This window comes from Bacillus rossius, chromosome 6, assembly GCF_032445375.1.
Source record: "Bacillus rossius redtenbacheri isolate Brsri chromosome 6, Brsri_v3, whole genome shotgun sequence".
Classification (NCBI taxonomy): domain Eukaryota; kingdom Metazoa; phylum Arthropoda; class Insecta; order Phasmatodea; family Bacillidae; genus Bacillus; species Bacillus rossius.
The window spans coordinates 13046444-13065834 of record NC_086334.1 but is presented as its reverse complement, the minus strand read 5'-3'; the positions used below and the strand labels follow the sequence as shown (position 1 = coordinate 13065834).

Below are 19391 nucleotides of genomic sequence, written 5' to 3'. Positions count from 1 at the left end.
TTTTTTTCCACCCCTGCCAGTTACAAATGGTCGCGGCCACGATAATACCTCTATTAATATTTACACGGTTGGTAAACATGTTGTGTGCATGAGGGAGGGTGGTTTCCCCCCCCCCCCCTTCTCCTCACCGGTCTTTTACAACCACCCTCTCGGTTACATCACAGAAATTGGAGCTGCAGCGATAAGAGACGCCCACTAACATGCTAATGCACCACGGCCGCCATTTGTCATTGTTCCGGGAGGTGGATTGTGTAAGAGGGGGGGGGGGGGGTGGGGTGGGGGGGAAGTCGGTCGACACGCCAGAACGGAAACCTCCGATAAGGTCGAAATTCATGTCTGGGGTAGCGCAGAGGGACCGGCATACTAACCCTAATGGCGGGCTCGTTCGCCCTCTCCGGGCCGCACATGTCTGCTGTATCGCGCGGGGAGCAGGCCTGACGGGCGACTCGCTACCAGCCCCGTGTGGGTGCTACTGGACGAGTAGCGCGGGAGTGGAGTCTGTGTCACGCCTGGATCCGCAGCGCAGAGCATGCTAGCCGGCTTGCTAACATTGCAATTATTATTGCGTATACTTACTATAGTTACAGTGAGTTTTAACGTATTTTTTTAATTTTACCTATTCGCCGGTTTGTCTGAGACCATAAATTAGTGTCTATTGATAGTGTTATTACGGTAATAGGTACGCTACGAAAGAAAAAAAAATATATAAATTCTAAACGCCATTATTTTACAGGAGAAACTATTTGCAGCAGACGGATCACTATTAAATAACAACTAATCCCATTAATTATTTCCAATAGTCGAACAAGGCCAATTTTTTCAATATAAAAAAAAATCAAATACATTCGACGACAAAAATGGTTGAAACCAAGATGGCGTCTTTCGGTTACGTTCCCATATAAGAGAGAACTGAATATATTATCAGATGATGATACTGATTAAATACAACAAGAAAATGTAATTCCTAAATTCTCATTACAAATTTTTCTCTTGAGAATATATATATTTAATTTTCAATAAATTATAAAGTTGTGTTTGATTTAATGAAATTTCTTAAAAATACGCCATTGCAGTTTTGCACTGTTTGTTATTGAAATATGTCAAGAACACAAATTAAGAAATAAAAATAAAAACATAAAATTCACAGAGAGAAACCGTAAATCAGCTATGTCAAACTATAAATTCAAACATGTACCTAAACGTGTATTATAGACAACATAACGACGACAGCACAGACGAACGCATTCAAGGAATTTAGTCATGAAAAATTAATAACAGCACAGACAAACACAAACACAAACGACGAGACAGTTCCAACAGTAACAGTAAATGCAGGCAGACAACAAAACTGGACAACGCAGTAAATATACGAACACAAAATTATTATGGACAACACAAGGAAGACAACACCGACGAACAATGTACGCTTCCCATGACGGAACAGTTGCGACGTTTCGGGAACTAAACATCTGCTCGGGAAAACAGTATGGGTGTGTGTAATTTGCGCAAAATAATCTAATCGCTAGAGACCTGCAAAATTCGCGGATTCATTTGGTGATAGGCTAGAATTCAAACACACATACCTCTAAGATAATTTTGCTATTGGCTTACTGTTCATCTGGACGAATCTCAACCAGTTATAAACCCTCAACCAAAGCTGGATCGAATCACAGACAAACCAGCTGAGACGACTTACACGTCGGCAGCCAATGAACTTGCGTTATTTGCCCGAGTGTGCAGGGGTTTGTGCAGTCTATCCTGAAGGCCATCGAAACCGCGAATTTTGCAGGACAATCGCTTATTAGCCTTCAATAAGGTATGCCTGCGCTAGCGATTGTAATTGGCCGGCCGTCTGCAAGAGAAGCCATTGCCCTGTTTGGCCGGGCCATTCACTGGATGGCTATGAATGGCGCGCTGACAGTAGACATGCGCCTGAAATAAACCCAGCCAACCACGAAACACGGACGATGCAGCACGGGTTTTAACACACAAGCTGATCTGGAGATATTTTCCGTGAAAAGTACACCTCCCTAGCTAGTCACGAGGCACCAAGAATCATTCTCGTCTGTGCGCGGAGCGATTACGGGAATTGGGCGGGTCCTGAACTATTAGTAGAGATGCGAAAGTGGAATGGTTCCGAGTGTTTGTTGACTGCACGTTGAAACGAGTGGACGGGAACGCGTGCGTAGCGCTCCTGGTTGACGGATGGTTCGACCCGGGAAGCCTTCAGCAGCACGCAGACCTTCATGCCTCCCTCGCTCCGTGGCACCCCGCTCTCGGAACAGTAGCGGTCGTTACCAACACCTCCTCCCGGCCAGGGGGGAGCCGTAGTCCTGTCGGCGTCGTTAATCACGTGATATCCGCCGCGCTCCCTGCATCGCGACCGCTGCCCGCTTTCTACTTCTCCTTCTGGTCGCTTCCTCCTGGACCTCCCGTGGGCTCTTTTCCTTCCGCGCTTGCAATCATAGTCGATTCACCATGGGCGTCGCAAGGATATATATTTTTTGGGGGGGACTTCAATTGATTTAGTTGTTGAGGAATATCCATCCCTTGTATAAAAGCGACCCCCCGGGAAAATTTGGGGTTTGAAGGTGCAAAAAGGTGGTTTTTAGGCATTTTTCTTTCCTAAATATTCTAATTATAGGTGGTTGCAATAAATAATTTATTTTTTTATAAAAAAATGTTTTCAGAGAACAAATTTGTAAAGATACAGTTAACATATCTGTATTCGGTATCGGACCTGATTTTGATTTTACACGAAGATCGAATTAAAAAGTGCTCACATTACCACGACTGGTCTAAATGCTTCATGCGCAACATATGGGTTGTATCACATAAATCATATTTTAATATAACTACGAAACTAACTATATTATTGGAGGGGACGAAATTGAACACTTATTATTGAGGGGGACGCGTCCCCCCCTCCCCCCCCCATCCCCGGTTCCGATGCCCATGGATTCACATGGGAGTAAAGTAGACTTGAAGCACTGATTCACGTCGATGACGACTACAGCTCTCTCACGGCGGCATTCCAAGACGTTCGGGTAACTTAGCGAATAAGCTCTGCCTTGTTGGAATACAACCGTTATCTATCTCGCGGGCCTTTAATCCAGAACGTGTCCGAAACGAATCCCGGTAAGGAATAAAATCGGCAACAGTTTCCAATATACGGTGCCCTGCGCGAGGCTAGAAACTGGTTACAACGCATTCTAGCGGACGTTTCGTAACCATCGATAGGGATACTGGGGATAGCAGGACCGTCGCACGAAATAAATGGTGTTATTCTAATTTTCTCAGGTAGTTTTTCGTGTTATGACTAGAGACCCGGAAATTTCGCGGGTTCTTCTGGCCTCAGGATAGAATTCAAAGTTATAGGTGTGCTCGACCCATGTTTACTTTCCCATTGGTTGATTTATCCTTGTTATTTGGCACTGCCTGATTCGCTTACTTCTCTCCTAGTTGGGCGTCATTGGCTCACGGTCGTAGAGGGGCGTGTCCAAACAACTGCGTGCCAATCATGAACACAGTGCGAGAGTGTGAAGGTTTGCATTCTAGCTTGCGACTAAATGAATGCGCGAAATTTCCGGTTCTCTAGTTATGACAATTAAAGTGTACAAAATGTAATCCAGGATAGTTTCGCTACCGTAAAGTTTCGTTTAGCAAACACCAACACGTTCGGTACGTCCCCCGATGTGTACGGGATGATGGCTTCACACCGGATCCGCCATCTGGTCGGTTATCAACGAAAAACGTGCGCTAATTTGCGCAACAGATCGACGACGCATAGGACACCGACACCGTTCAATAAAAAAAAACAATAAGGGACTGGACCATGTTCTAGGAATGCGGTTGGAGTACAGTTGTAGCATATTCAACACCTCCGTAGGTTCTGAACATGGCGGTCAGACCTGGTTGTCTCTTCAGTCGTGCGCCAGGGCACGGCGGCGGTTGTCCAGGGTGTCCACAAGGAAAAAAAATATTTCGTACCAACTTAGACGAGAAAAAAAGTACTAGATTTGAAAAAAAAAGTACTAAATTATAATTTGTTATGGTTTTAACAATTTAGGAAGTTATTATGACTTTGCAATGCTCTAACTTAAATATATCACACCAAACACACACATACATTCCATAATTTTTAAAAATAATTACGCTTAATAATAAAACATATTGGAGTTACTGTAATAATATTATATTAAAGAAAAAAGTACTAGATCTGTACTTGACCGCTAAACAAACTTATAAAAGTATTAGATCTAGTAGGAAAGTACTAACTGTGGACACCCTGCGGTTGTCCCGGAGGAGAGGTGTCTGTCGGAGGAGCGGCCCGGCGGGGAGATGACCTTGACCGTGTTCTCGCGCGAGGCGCCGCCACACGTGCCCGGAATGAGGCGGCGCGCGCCGCCCCCGGGGGCCGGGGCCGAACAGCTGGGCGGCGGCGGCGGAGGAGGAGCTCTGCGCAGCCAATCAATAACCCAGGGAGCCGTCAGCATCTCTCCCCGGCCCGCGCCCTCTCCGTAGCTCTGCCCCCGACACAACAGCCAGCCAGCCCGCCGTGCGCCTTCTCGGTTACTAACAACTATCTGCACTGTGATACACGTCACGTGACTCTGTTCCCTCACCAACAGTGTGTGTGTGTGTGTGTGTGTGTGCGTGTGTGTGTGTCTATATTGGTTTGTGTGATGTTTTGAAGTTATACTTCTTCAGGCGCGTTATGAAAAATATTTGTACCTTTACGTGTATAAAAAACAAACACTCTATTCCTACAAAATAGTTTTCGCGGAAATACTGGATTCGAAATCTTACCAGGACATTTTTATTATTTGTGTTGTCCAATAGTTTTAAAGTTGTTTGTAAACCGCTCCCTGAGTAGCTTTTCAGTCTTACCTGTGCACATAATAAGCGTGATACAACAACATTAAAGTCCAATTGTCGAATATTCGAATTTTTTTTCCATGAGTAAAAAAAACATATGCTCCAATGTTTTATTATTATCTCGAGGAAAAAAAAACGTATTTCATATTTCCAGAAATAATCACAGCCATGTGTTGTACAAAGTTACAGTATATTTCTTGTAGTATTGCAAACTTCTTCGTGGCAACTGGTTTCTAAAGTGCAGAAAACATTTTTCTGTGTGTAAAACCCCGGATGTAATCCCGTCCAGTGACACGGTGTGTGTGTGAATTGGCCCCCTCCCTTGCGACCGAGACCCAACACCAAAAGGCAGACGATGATAACAAACAAACTGAGGTCGTGGTACGTCCGCCGCAGCGGCCCTGGGTCCGGCTGTTGACTCGAGGGCGCTGCACCAACACTGAGACCCTCCCCGCTGTTGGGGGGGGGGGGGCGTCATGTTGGCAGCCCTGCGCCGAACTGACAGTCCTGCCACCCCAGCGAACACACATCCCTGGCGACATGTCACGCACGGTAAACAACCAAGGTACTGGAGACGAGGTTCTATCATGAAGAAGCTACGTGTAAGTGCGAACACAAACATGCGTTCCCTTCAACTCCGGCTTTTGTTGATGACATGTTTCGTAACCTTATGAGCACACACATGAGAAATACGCGGATTCATTTCGCGATAGGCCTGAGTCCAAAAATGCGTTTGCCCTTTTTGCTGCTTGAGTTTTTGGCCATAGTTAGGGGCAGGCATTTTTCGCGAATAAATCTGAACGCCTATTAGACTGCAACAAGTTATACTCACATCAGCGGTTTCTTCCTTGTGATTGGCGGACGTCTGCCAGGGAAGTCGTTGCCTTATTTGACCGAGCCACTCAGGACGTGTTTGCTTCCGCACTGACTCACTGTGATTGGTGTTGTAACAATCGATATTGACCTGAAAGAAACTCACCCAATCACGAAACACAGACGATCCTACAGTGTTTTGACTTTCAGCTAGCCTCGGAATCTTTTCGCGAAATATGCATGCCCCTAGCCATAGTTTATATGAAAAACCTTCAACAAATGAAGAGTCGAATCACGTGCATCTTAAAAGACAGGTGTCACGTGTCAGTAAGGCCAATGAAATCGCAATTTTTTTTTCCGGTATCTACACACTCCGCATGGTTATTTACAGGGTTATGCATTTTTTCGGGAAAAGATTTCGTAACTAGTTGAGATTCAAAATAATGTAATATCTCCTGTGTTCCGTGATTTGGTGTCTTTCTTTCAGTTACGTATCTGCTGTCAGCATACCAATCACTAGAGACCTGCAAAATTCGCGGATTCATTGACCTCTAGGATAGACTCCACAGTCCTTTAAATACTCGCGGAAATGACACCTGTTCATTGGCTACTGACGCGTGAGACGTCTCAACTAGGCTGTCCGTTATTCGGCACTTTCTTGGTTTAGTGTTTCCCATTGGCTCACAGTTCCCCGGATAAAATGTGGGCCAATCGCAGAAGCGGTACGAAGGTATAGTTGTTTTGATGCTAGCCTATCGCGAAATGAATCCGCGAATTTTGCATGTCTCTACCAATCACAGTAGTTATTTGCGGAAGTAAACGCTTCCCAAGTGGCTCGGTAAAATAAGGCAGAAGCTTCTTTCTCAGACGGCCGCCAATCACAAGGAAGAAACGGCTGGTGCGTGTTTACCTTGTTGCAATCTAATGAGCGTTTAGATTTTTTCTTTCCGCGAAAAATGCCTTCCCTTAGTAATTTAGCACACCGGTCCTGTGTTCAGGAGAGTACGCAGGATTTCATTTCGATGTTTTCTTTCAAATTCTTTCAATTTATTGATGGTGATGATATGTTTCTTAAGTTATTATAAATGATTCATGCAGTGGTGAATTTTGATTTAGTACAATTTCTTGGACATTCGCCATTGCAGTTTTGCACTATTTGTCATTGTTTAGGTACATCATTGGGTTTGTATGTCCAATATAACTCGAAGGTATTAAAAGAGGACACCCCGTTAAATGTCATTACTTACGATGTGATAATTCCAATTAATTGAATTAGTATTTTTTTTTACCAAATGTGATACAATAAATGCTATCGTAATTCAGAGACGTTTGTTAACATTATAAACAGATCTGGACAGCTGAAATATCTTGCTGAATAGTTTCACAAACATATTTCCCAATTACCTATATTTTTTTCATTAGCATTTTTTCTTGATCAATTCTGATTACAGTTGGAATATCATTTATTAAATAGTAAAGAGTAGTTGAGATAAACTACTACTTTGTGGAACACCTAATACCATGAAATTGCATTTGCAAATTTGACTGAAAAGGGTCTATTCATAAGATCATTAAAACATATATATGTGTTTATTATCTTACAAATAGATGTAGCACGCATTGCTTGACGAGGCCTAAAATTGATAATTTTTTAATCATAAGATTATGTTGGAAAGTATCAAAGGCTTTGCTCATGTTAAAATAAATAGAATATTTTATTTACATCAGGATTTATACTGGTACACACACACATAAAAACATATAAGGACGATCTTCCTGATTGAAAACTATGTGGTTTTACAGAAATAATATTTTTAGGAATAAAATGAATGTATTTATAAATATTAAAACTTCTAAAATACTACATAACAAAGGTTTTTGACTAAAATTTGACCGTCAATAATACTTCAAGAAAATATATACCGATAAATGGTTGAACACACAACATCTGTATACAACCACTCACTGACTGATACACACTTAATTCAAATATTTTATGTTCAAAAGCAAATTTTTTTAAAATGTTTTAAATGTTTGTTTGAGCTTTATTTATAACATGTTGGAATGATAATACTACAGTTACTAAAAAACTAAAAAAAAAAAAATATTTTTGCAAAACTCCGTTCCCCCGGAGAAACCCCCGGAATGGCCACCGCATGGGGAGCCCAAGAAAAGAAACGGGCTCCCCATTTGGAAGCCACCTGGAAGGTTTTTTTCTGTTCCACCCACCGTTTCTTTGGTAGCCTGACTTGTTACAAGGGATTGTATTCCTACCAGAGAAAATGCCACCATTTTGTCTGGGCAATCCGCCTTGGAGGAGCCGGGGCGCGAACCCGGGTCCTACAAGTCACAAGGCAGGCGCTCTACCCCAGAACCAGAGTGGTAGAGCGGATACTTGCAGTCTTATTAACACTGACATGATGTTATTCCACGAGTTTACTGTAGTTTCGTGTGTCATTAACACGTGCAGTACGTGCATTAACATCTAACCTCGGTAACGAACAAATTTATGTGTTCTTATGTTGTTCGTTCAGCATGAATTACGTAATTTCATAACAGTGAAATATAATTTGTATAACTAGTCTGGTAATTTTTTAGTTTATTTCCTGCAAACAAACTTACAGTCCCACTGTACAATAATTATATAGAAATAGAATATTAAAAAAATTTGTTGAAATTCACATAGATACTGACTTTCTTTAAACAGATCTGTGTTTTGTTTGTTTTATGCGTATATTTGTTTACACTTCTGTTAACAAGGCACATGTATTAGTGCAGAGAAGCTTACTCAAAAGAGGAACCTGTTTCTGTATCATTAAGTGTCAAAAAAGGGGGGGGGGGGGGGGGAAAGTAGGGCTACCATATTTAGACAAAAAAAATTATTTTACATAAATTTACATTATTTTACATAAATTACAATGGCAGGAATTTCAAAAAGGACTTAAGGGTTTGTCAATTAGCCTAAAAATGTATTTTCAAGCATTATCTTTATAAAGAGTTTCAGGAGGATGGACTGACTTATGCCCTCCCCTTCCATAAATACTGGCTACACCCATGGTAAATGTGTAAACAAAATCACATGTAGTTATACGCAATAGTACACGATATACTCAAAACATGTGAATAAAATTTTGGTGACTGTAATTTAAAAAATAATTAGTAGTTGTATTTATAATATTAGATGTCAATAATTTTTCAAGACATGTGATGTTAGCCTATTTGGAGTACTCTAGTCTGAAACTATGTATTTGTACTGTTATGCAATGATCGTATACACACGCCTGTAGCATGTGGCATCAATACAAGGCAATCTGAAGATGAGAAAAGATACACTATCGAAAGTTTATGGACCGAGTCGTAAGACACTAGATTCATATTCCAGATAACACAGGTTCAAATCCCGGCTGGCCATTGTCATATCGTTTTAAAGTCTTAAAATTAACAGTGAAACATATAGGCACCAGAACAGACGGAAAGGTCTGTATCATCTTGTTTTAATATTTTCCTAACTACTATATAGGCTTCGGCCTGAGACGCACTTAAGAGTCTTTCCTACCTAGATCTCCCAAATATGTACACTTAGTTTTAATTTAAGTTAGGAAAATAATTCTGTTCAGTGTAGTACACGACACAGAGATAATACTGAGTATGTCTTACAAAAATTCGCGCATAATTTTATATTTTAATTCATGTATTTAAACCATGGAAAAGATTATCTAATATTCATTATTTGGACTTAATTTATTATGCGTGCAGTTGTACCTACTGGAAAGCTATTCAGGGAAAGAAACTTTTGGGGGTACTAGGACAACACAAATCATCAATGCCTGAGCAAGAATCCGAACTCAGTAGTCATACAGTTGTTTTCATGTAAATGTACAAAAACAAACTATAATTTTACATGAATATTTGTTAAATTTACAAAAAAAAGACGCGCAGGCAATGTTACAAGTTACATGATAGTATCAGTCATGTGACGTCTTAGCTTCACGACCCACCCTTATCCGGATGATTGCTACGGGGGTGGAGGAAGCTCCAGAGATGTCTCCCCCCCACCCCAATGGAGCGAGGGAGGGGTGTTCTCTGCCGGCACACACGGCCTAATGAGGCGGGATTTAAACCCAGCATGGCGGCCTTTGTTTGATCTGCCCTAACGACGTATTGTGCCGGGGGGAGGGGGGGTTAGCTGCCGCGACGGGAGTGCGTGTTTCCCTTGGCCGCCGTCTGCGGCGCTGGCGACGCGTCACGGGCCGTTGGGCCGGCTCGCGCGGGAAAGATGGATTAAGGCCCCTTCCTCACCCCCTTACTCACAGCTCCTCGTCAGCTTGCTTGTCCGACGTCGCTGGTTCTGGCCAAGGGGGAGGTTTCATTTTTTTTTGGAATTGACCAATTGTAATCGAGTCTCTTGTGTGTTGGTGTGTGTGTGTGTGAGAGAGAGAGACTCCGTGAGTGACGGAGAGCGTAAGTCAAATGTTCTCCTCATGGATAGATTCGGTCAAGTTAAGTACTATTGCAGTCAAAGAATCTTAGCCATTTGCGAGCTGTTCATCTCATTGACGTGACTGTTGGACATGACAGTGTCATAAATAAAATAAATAGTATCAAACAATTCAAAACAAAAATTGAATTAAACCTCAAATCTCTACTAACAAATATTTTTTAAAAAATGACTCCATTGTTTCATGAAAACATGTTTGGACTCAACGTGAGAAATTGTATACAACTGATGTCGTCCTAGAGAGTTGGAAGATGTATTGAAACATCAGCTAGCGTCAACGCGTATGCTGCAGAGGGGTAACACGTACTTTTTACAAGAACATGAACGACGAAGCGACCAACGGGCGATGAGAAAGTGTACTAAATTGTGGTGTGCGAGAACGCGGCCAAGAGCGAACGGTTCGTCCTTGAAATTGTCACGAACTGAGGCCCTGAATAGTTTGTCGATAAATTTCAACGTCATCTGTGTTCACCGCTACTCGGATCCACTATTGGGGAAGGGGGTTGGGGGGGAGAAGGTCGAACAGGGACCGCCGCAATGCGAGTCGATGGTGCTGATGGTTCAGATGTTACCTGTTCGTACTGTAGCATTCGGCTGTTTGACAAGGAACAAGTTCTGTCCTGTAATCCTTTTCCTCAGATTTGTCTCCTTACACATGTTGTCTGCAGGTCACTAAATTCACGAGTGTCAAAAAAAAACTTATTACGAAAGTCATGAAACGTGCGTTTTTTTACGCCTCACTTCAACTTAATGTTGCATATTAAATATAAATATAACTAGCATGATACTTCTCATTCTGTTAGAATTCATGAAACTGTTAATTCTATAATGTTCGCCTTTGGTTCGCGCCAAACGCCACAGATGGCAGCACCGTCTGTTACACATTTCCGTTCCCTTATCTCGGACGCATCCACGAAATTTCTCCAACAAATTCCGTATACCAAGTAGTAAGATGTTACACGTCAATAAGACTTTTAAAAATATAAATTAAAAATATATATATTATTACTCAATATATTTGAGTATTTGGGTGAGTATTCTGTGGCTTCTGGACACTATGAGCAACCGTTTTCTAGATTCACGTAAAAAAAAATGGTTGTCTGTAAAGTCGGTTTTCGGACGATAGTTTAACGTGACAACGTCATAACAAAACATTTATGAAATGATTGCATACTTTTATGAATAAAATTGAATCATTTTTATTTTAATAATAAAAGAATAAATACTTGAAATTATACTAGTAATCAGATTTTTAAAATGCAATGTTAATATTAACCTTTATTGCCGAAATTGTTGTTGTAATAAGCAATAAAAACCATCACTTCACTTTATAAACAGTCGACGAAACAGTTCACGCGTAGATGACTTGTAATTAATTTTAAAAACTGGCGTTTAGCTATAAAGTTTAAATATAATTATGAACAAGTTTTCATATAAATAAACTGTAATCAAATATATATATCATCAATTATATGAATCACCATAATTTTTTAGTCAATTGTAACATAACCTATTATTACTGCACTCGCCGACAGCGTAACGGAACACAGCGTAACGGAACACAGCGTAACGGAACACAGCGTAACGGAACAATGAGCGTAATGGGACACAGCGTAACGGGACACTTTTTCGTGCGTTCAGCCGGCGTTCATCGATTTATTAAAAAAAAAATGGTTAGTCCACGATAGTATAGCCTTTGAATATATATATTCAAAGGTATAGCTAAACAATTTATCTGACCGGAAGTGACCAGCTAGTGGCCGCTAGTTGTTGACCAAAGAGCTAACAGTACGTATTTTGCCTGCAGGTTCGGCAATCCGATGTGCTCGCAATCTAGCGTCGCTTGCTGTCTGCCTTTCAGGCGAACGCAGTAACAGGGGTGGTGTAAGTGCATTTGTAACACCTTATGTCACCTGGTGTTGGAGCATATGTTAAAAACTTTCAATGCTGTTTAAATACATTGAAACTTCAATGCATACGGAAACGCCAAGATAATTGAACTGATACCAGTGACTTAGTTCATTCATACATTTGTCCCTTTAGCCACCGCAGTATTTTAAGCGTTGGTAAATTTTTTTTCTTCGAAATAATTTGTTTTACGTGACATAAAGGGGTTGAAACAAGTGTTATTAAGTTATTTTATTTTTTAATGGAAAGGTTTTTGCACGATGTCTTTTTGTTTAGCTCCGGTTGATCGCAGTGTGCTAGGTTTCTGGAGAGAAGATAGGCCTCCTCGGCTGGGATAGAATTTGCAGTGGGGGCGGTGAACTGTTTAGTTTGTAGCTCGGAGATTATTGAATATTTGTTGGCACAAGCAAAGGGGAGGGTTGGACAAATCCTTGTAATACCTTCCCTCCCGCACTGATCAAACACCGCCCCAGCTATCCGAATCCATATTTCATGAGATTTTAAGGCCAATAAACAGTGGGCTCGTACTCTGTGAGGGTAAGGGGGTGGGGAAGAGTGGTTTGGGGGGGAGTGTGTCTCGCCGACGTAATCTGAAGTGGTGGGGATAATGGATGTTTGAACTGGCTGTAGGTAATGCGCTGGCCTGCGACTAATATGCGCTCCGTGCGTGTGTGTGCGTGGTAGTAGTACCTGTGATTGTGAACTGCCGCAGTATAAACTGTCTGTGTGGCAACACTTGGGCTCTCTCGCGCACTGGACATGTTGAGGTGACGCGCCCATTTGTGTCATTTCAAATCAGTTTTATAACACACCTTATGATGAATTCTACTTTGCATTACGAATCATGTATCTCCATTTCCGCAACATTCTAGCTCAATATTTCAAAATGCCAAAAAGTGGATTCGAAAATCGAATTTAATGCATATAAAATCACCAAATAAACAATTTATTTGAGATAACTAAATATTTTTAAGGGCAACAGTATCATAATATATAGTAAAAAAAACAACAGGTTGAATGAAAAAGCTTCGTTGCTTGTTGCGGTTTAAAGTTTTGAAACACTCCCTGCTAACGAACATTTTCCGACTCCTACCTTCTTGTAACCCTTCCAATCAAGAACAAGTGTGGTCATTCTTAAGCGTCCCAGTTGTTCGGTGTTCGTTTCCGGGTCGAAACGAATAACAGAAGTCAAAGCCATTTTCCAAGTACAAATAAATACGAATAATTTTTATTTCATCTAGTTTAGTTGTTGATCAAATATTTTGTTTATTTGATTTATGATTACTGAATCATGTAGATAAATTTATGTATTATTCATGTAGGTTTTAATATATATATATTTTTATAATTTGACTAATGTGCACATATATGAGGCATGCACGTCCAGATGCGGGTTTCGAATTCTGTTCACAAAAAAAAAAGGCGAACGTAAATTTACTTTTCTTTTGCGTATCGTATCGTAGCAGAAATGATAATCGACTGGGACCTCCGAGGTTGTCTGCGATGGGAACCACACGAGAGCCGACCAGTCAGGCAGTGGCCGTGCTGGGGTGTTTGCCCTTGTGTCGGCCCAAGAACGAGACGCCATAGCGACCACTGAGTCGCCTTAGTTCTGCACTTTGAAAGCAATTTTAAAAAAAGTAAATTGGTGCAAAGAGTTTCCGAATGCGTGGAGTTCATTTTTTAAAAAAAATATTTATTTTTTTATTTTATACTTTATCAGGCATAATAGTGTGTTCTCAGTAATAAAGCTAATTAGTATTTGACCTGTAAGCTGAATGTAATTTTGTAATTAAAACCGGAACACAAAAACCACGCCTAATCCGAGACGCGGACTCCTCGCACAGTTAGCACTCCAACCATCTACCTAGCTCCCTGTAGGTCGGTTGCTAGATTTGCAATGATCAGCCTGTCTATCCTAATTAGTTGTTTCAAGTATAGTTGGTTTCCTGTTGACTAAAATCGATTCTCCAAGTGAAAATCTATTTTCCCTAACGCAACAGCATTTCCTCACAGCGATTATTTTCGTGCCGGCTAAAGCCCAAAATTGTAACTCACCTAATTTCTCTAAACTCTATTCACCAGTAATGGAATATGTAAAGAATGAATATTTGTCGAATTGACGATGCTGCATAAATAATACAAAGATCAAGATTCCGTGTGCATATTTAAAGAGTTGCATCTCTTGCTTCATACGATTTAACTCTTCCGTGAATCGATTCTTGAATCATCGACAGGGCAAATCATGCAGTTTTTTTTCCCCCGTTACTTTCTCTTGCGGATCTGTGTTCTTCCCTGCTGAGGACGATGGAGTGGGGGGAAGGGGGGAGGCGGGGAGATGGCGCACGCGCGTGTTTGTAAACATGGGAGGAGGGGGAAGGGGAAAGGGGAGGGCGCGCGGCGGTGTCGCCTCCCCGCGGCCAGATGCGGCAGCTGCGCAGTTCCCCCTGCGCACGCGTCGACCTCCCCTCCAGGCGCGGCGGGGGCGCTATTGTTCGCGTGTCGGCCGCCAGTGAGTCACGGCGTCCCGACGCGACAGCTTGCCTCGCCGAGCGTCCGTCCGTCCGTCAGTCCGTCAGTCCGTCCGAGTGCGCGTGCGCGGTGGCAGTGCGTCGATAACAGCGCAGCTCCTTCGCTTAGTAATTATCCTGTTTGTTTACCTGTTTCCGTTTACTGAAGAGCTTCCTCGGGGATTTATTTTTCTCCCAGTCAGATGCAGTTCGTAGAAAGGACCGCGAAGGAAATGAAAACTAAGAAGGGAGTGGGGCGTGTAGATAGTTCATCCTTTTTTCGGTATACAGATCCAACTGTAAATGAGACTCCTGATTTATTAACTAGCTTCGCGTTCCGATAACGTCGTTCGTTTGCCTTTTGCTCGTCCGCCGGTTGTCGTAATTAGCGCGTGTCGCGACTCACCGCGGTAACACGCCCGGCTTGTTTGTCGACAGTTGTTTAGTTCTGTCCTTCTCCCCCCTCTCTACCGTCGGTTTACACCTACAACCCGGTTTGCAGAGTGGCCACCAGGGGCGTCTGTGTACCGTGTAGCGCCACGGTGCTTTCTCTCTCTCTCTCTCGCCTTTTTTTTTTTATAGAGGGGTTGTCGTAGGTAGTCAAAGGGGTAGTTTTGTGTTGGGGGGTAGGAGGAGGTTGTGTGTCCCTCGCGAGCGTTTTCCCGCGGACCTCACACCCTCTCCTTTCTGTGAATCACAATGAGCGCCGACTAGAAGGCCGAGAGAAAAAGGGGACGTGGAGAGAGAAAATTTTTCGCAAACAAGAACACCGTCAGCGAAGGGAATAAAAAAAGGGTCTTCCATTACGGCGTGTCGTCCTGGGCTCTTCGTCCCCATCCACAGCGTCATTCTCTCTCTGTGATCCTCATAAACCCTCCCCCCCCCCCTTATCCCCCTCGACCAGGGCGGGCGGGCGCTGGAATTAAACCACTGGCGGGTCCAAGTGCCTCTCGCGTCTCGCTGTTACCCTCCGCCTTTGTTCGCCGGCTGTGGGGGGGGGGGGGGGGGTAACCGCGAACCGTTTACCGCAGGAGAGCGCGCCGCTTTGCGCTTCACGTGCGCCGGAAAGTACTTCACTCGAGTTTTATTCTCTCTCGCTTCTCCACCCCTTGCCCCGAACCCCACCGTACGCACATTTTATAATAGTGAATTTTTCTCTCTCTCTACCCACCCCTCCCCTTTTTGTCTCTTTCTCTTGCGGGGGCTCGACTATCCTGCCAAGCGGCGCGTGCAACTTCCGCGCGGTTTGGGTGGGAAGGGAGGGAAGATATTTCGCTCAGACCATAGTAGCTTGTTCAGACCATCGGCCGCGGCAGGGTGTGCTGCAAAAACTGTATTGCCACCATGGCGACAATAAGTCTCGTGGCCCGGGCATCGAACCACGGGCCCGCGAAAGATTCACACGCGACGGAATGTCGCCCTTTTGCCTCAGTTCAATCATTTAAAGGAAATTGAATTTAAAAAAAAATTGTGTTGATTTCAATTTTGGCGTGTAGCTGTTCGTGGCTCAAACCCGCGCTGTTTTCAGTACATGTCTTAGCGGTGCCTGTTTACGGAAGAAACCGCCGCGTTGGGGGATTGTCGTTCTGGTCTTATCTTTCGTCTCTATTATTATTTTGTGCGAAGTGAAGATGGCCGTAATTAATTCCCAGACAGAGAAAATTGCGGTACTCTCTCTTGTTAGCGCCGATTCGGCCATGAATTGTTAGGGGGTCACCCACCAAGAGTCTTAGTTTTTTTTTCTTTCGACGCGCACCAGTTGACGCAGCCTGTGATGGGCGCCAGGGACCCTAGCGGGGTCTCCCCTGGACGCCGCTGACGGGGCCCTCTGTCCGGAGGAGGGCAGGGCCGGTGCGGCGCAGGAAGCATGTCTGCAGAGGGCGCGCGCCATGGGACCGAGGCTGTCCAGGACCTCGACGGTGAGTGCCGCTGTTTGGGCAGTGGCCGGGGGTGTCTGTGGGCATGGAACACCTTCCAGGTAAACGGGGGAGTCACTTTCTGGAAAGTAACATCATTTTAGGCTTTATTATCTTTGAAAGATTTGTGCAATGGGAGTGCACGACTTGATGTAAGCTTTTTGACGTACGCCATTGCTATGCACATGCATGTCTAGAAGAAAACTACAAAAAAAAATTACAAAAACACAAACTAAGCAAAAAATTGCTGTTGTCAGGATATAAATAAACACCACACAGTACTCCACAACAGGAATATGGTCAACAAACAAAGAAAAAAAGAATTTTTGTGTATTTTTGTGCTGTCATTTGTAGTTTTTTTTTTTCGTTTTGTTAGTCCATTTTTCTTGTTTTTCTTTGTTTGTTGATCATATTCCTGTTGTGGAGTAATGTGTGGTGTTTATATCCTGACAACAGCAATTTTTTGCTTAATTTGTGTTTTTGTCATTTGTGTTTTTTTTTGTAGTTTTCTTCTACAGACATACATGTGCATAGCAATGGCGTATGTCCAAAAGCTTACATCAAGTCAGCATTTTAGGCTATTGTAACGTGTCTATTAATCTTGAAAAGTATATTTTTATTTTATAATCCAAGTTATTTTCACCCCCATCCCTCATCCGACAACCGATCGGACCGCTACTATTGGGCTGGACGTTTCGCATACAGCAAGTCATTACAGACGGTAACAACATCAATGACCAGGGATATCATTGGGGTGATTCTCGGAAACCAAGGGCCTCTGGACTGCGCCACCTCGTTTCTTTGAAGAAATTCCCTAAAAGTCCTTTACACGAAAATAATTTTAAAAATCAGTTTGTTGTCAGCTTTGCACTCTATATCTTTTAGGTGTCTAACTGACGCAATTTTCACGGGGAAAAATTTTTGTTCCGTATATTTTTTTTGTGTGTGTAATTTGTTGTATACGTTCCATTGTTTTTTGTTTTTTTTTTGCGTCATATCCAGTATGAAAACTATATTTATTACAGAACTTAAATTATTAATATTTAAATTCAGTACTGCTGGCTACTTGATATCATTATGCTTATTTATTTTATATAAAGTTATGTAACCTTATTTACGTAACAAAAATCTCAAACATTTTTGGGAATTTCACACCGAACTGAATTTACATAAATGTCTCTTAGAGAAAAAAAAATTATACTTATGTTATATCATATCCAGCAGCATTGATTTTAAACATCTAAAGTTGAAATACTGTGACTCTTTGGAATAATAAGACATAACTCGGTACTTATTTTGCGATGGTTTGGAGACTCTTTTCCATATTCTGTTGCGGAACAAAACAAAAAACTGTGCATCAAAGTTAGCCTACACTATTTCTAAGTTTAACACTGTTCCCAGTGTTAAATGAAGTTAATTAACAAACCAATTAAGGGACACCACATACCTAATTAAACTCGTACCATTTAACATTCATAGTCGTATGTTTGTTTACTATAATCATTTTTTCAACGACTGCTCTCATACTAAGAATACTTTTTGATATCCGAAACGGGTTAAATATTATTTTCTTGCAAGTTTACTACCGAGTTTGGACGCTGCAATGCGTTCAAAAACATGTTTAAATTTTAAAAAAAAGTTTTACGGGTTTTTTAAATTCCGCCGCGGCACTAAATAAACTCTGTTTTTTTGCAGTCTCGCGAGTTTACGATGAAGCATTTTATTACCTTCCCAAATTACCAGGTGAACTCACCTAAGTTTTAAGCTGATCTTCGTACGTTTCATGTTTTATCGCTCAGAGTGTTTGTTTGCTTCTAAACAGTAGGGCCTATACGTTGGCCAAAAAAAAAGTGAAAATCTGGAATTCGTTGTAATGAAGTGCATTGTGTTTGTTTTGTGAGACATTGTTCGTAAAAAAAAATGATTTGAATTAGGTGTTGAAACTAGTCTGCGTATGATATTTTCTCGTGCCACATCCTTGTAATTGGTTTTATTTTAATGTTTAAGTTTTGTCGTGTGTGTGTGTGTGTAAGCATATAAGCTGCAAGTTGGGAATATGCGAAGGCGGTTACGTTAAAGGGACTCGTATTTGCACGAATAGACGAGACAACCCCAAGTGTGACGTGTGTGTGTGTGTGTGTGTGTCTCTTATTGCTACATGTTTGTGAACTAGTGGCAGTGCAAACAGAATTTTCCCTGCATGGTTGTCGCCCTGGGCGACTCTTTTGTATGTGTGTGTTTGCTGGAAAAGGGGGGGGGGGGGGGTGTTTGCCGCTCGCTTCAGTGGAGATGTGTGCGAGTTCTGCGTCAGTTTCCACACGGAGTCTGCGTCACAAGCAACCGTGTCAACATCAAACGCGCGCAAAGGCGCGTACCGATACTGCCAAGAAGGACGGGGTGGCGCGCTGTAGACCGCATATTGCATTTATTTCGCATTTATCTGTACAAATAAATACATAAATGTTCGTTAAAAATCTTAAATCTCAGAAAGTTCCTTCGCCGATTGCTTTTGAAATTTTGACATTCGAATACGCGCTTGTTTCTTATATACCTATGTCACACCTGTGACAGGTAAAGAGATATATAAAAATAGATTTTTAATATTTTCATTGCTATAGAGTGATATGTAGAGATATATAGCTATAGGTATATAGAGGAACGAGATAGAGAGAGAGATCAAGAGAGCTATTGAGAGGGAGAGAGAGATGCTTTGTATATATGTAGTTACTTTAAATTAAAATAAAATGATTGAGGCATTGCAATGCATGCTGTGCGTTAGTTATTAATCTATGAACTTCAAGTCCGTACGTAAGGGTTTCGGCGTAATTTCAAATATCGAACGTCCCGGTGTCATGATATTAACTATTT

The 19391-nt window shown here is 42.1% G+C and overlaps 1 protein-coding gene across 5 annotated transcripts in view; it reads left to right on the top strand.

Annotated features, from left to right (window-relative positions):
• LOC134532655 (uncharacterized) overlaps positions 1-19391 on the top strand; it is a 542884-nt gene that overhangs the window by 410677 nt on the left and 112816 nt on the right. Inside the window, exon 1 of one of the 5 annotated variants that reach the window (XM_063369316.1) lies at positions 14896-16526. The exons of the other annotated variants lie outside the window; for them this stretch is intronic. Within the exon in view, the coding sequence (XP_063225386.1) occupies positions 16497-16526 (30 nt within the window). The 5' untranslated portion in view covers positions 14896-16496. Of the gene's footprint in view, positions 1-14895; positions 16527-19391 lie in introns of those variants that run through there. 5 annotated transcript variants of the gene reach the window in all.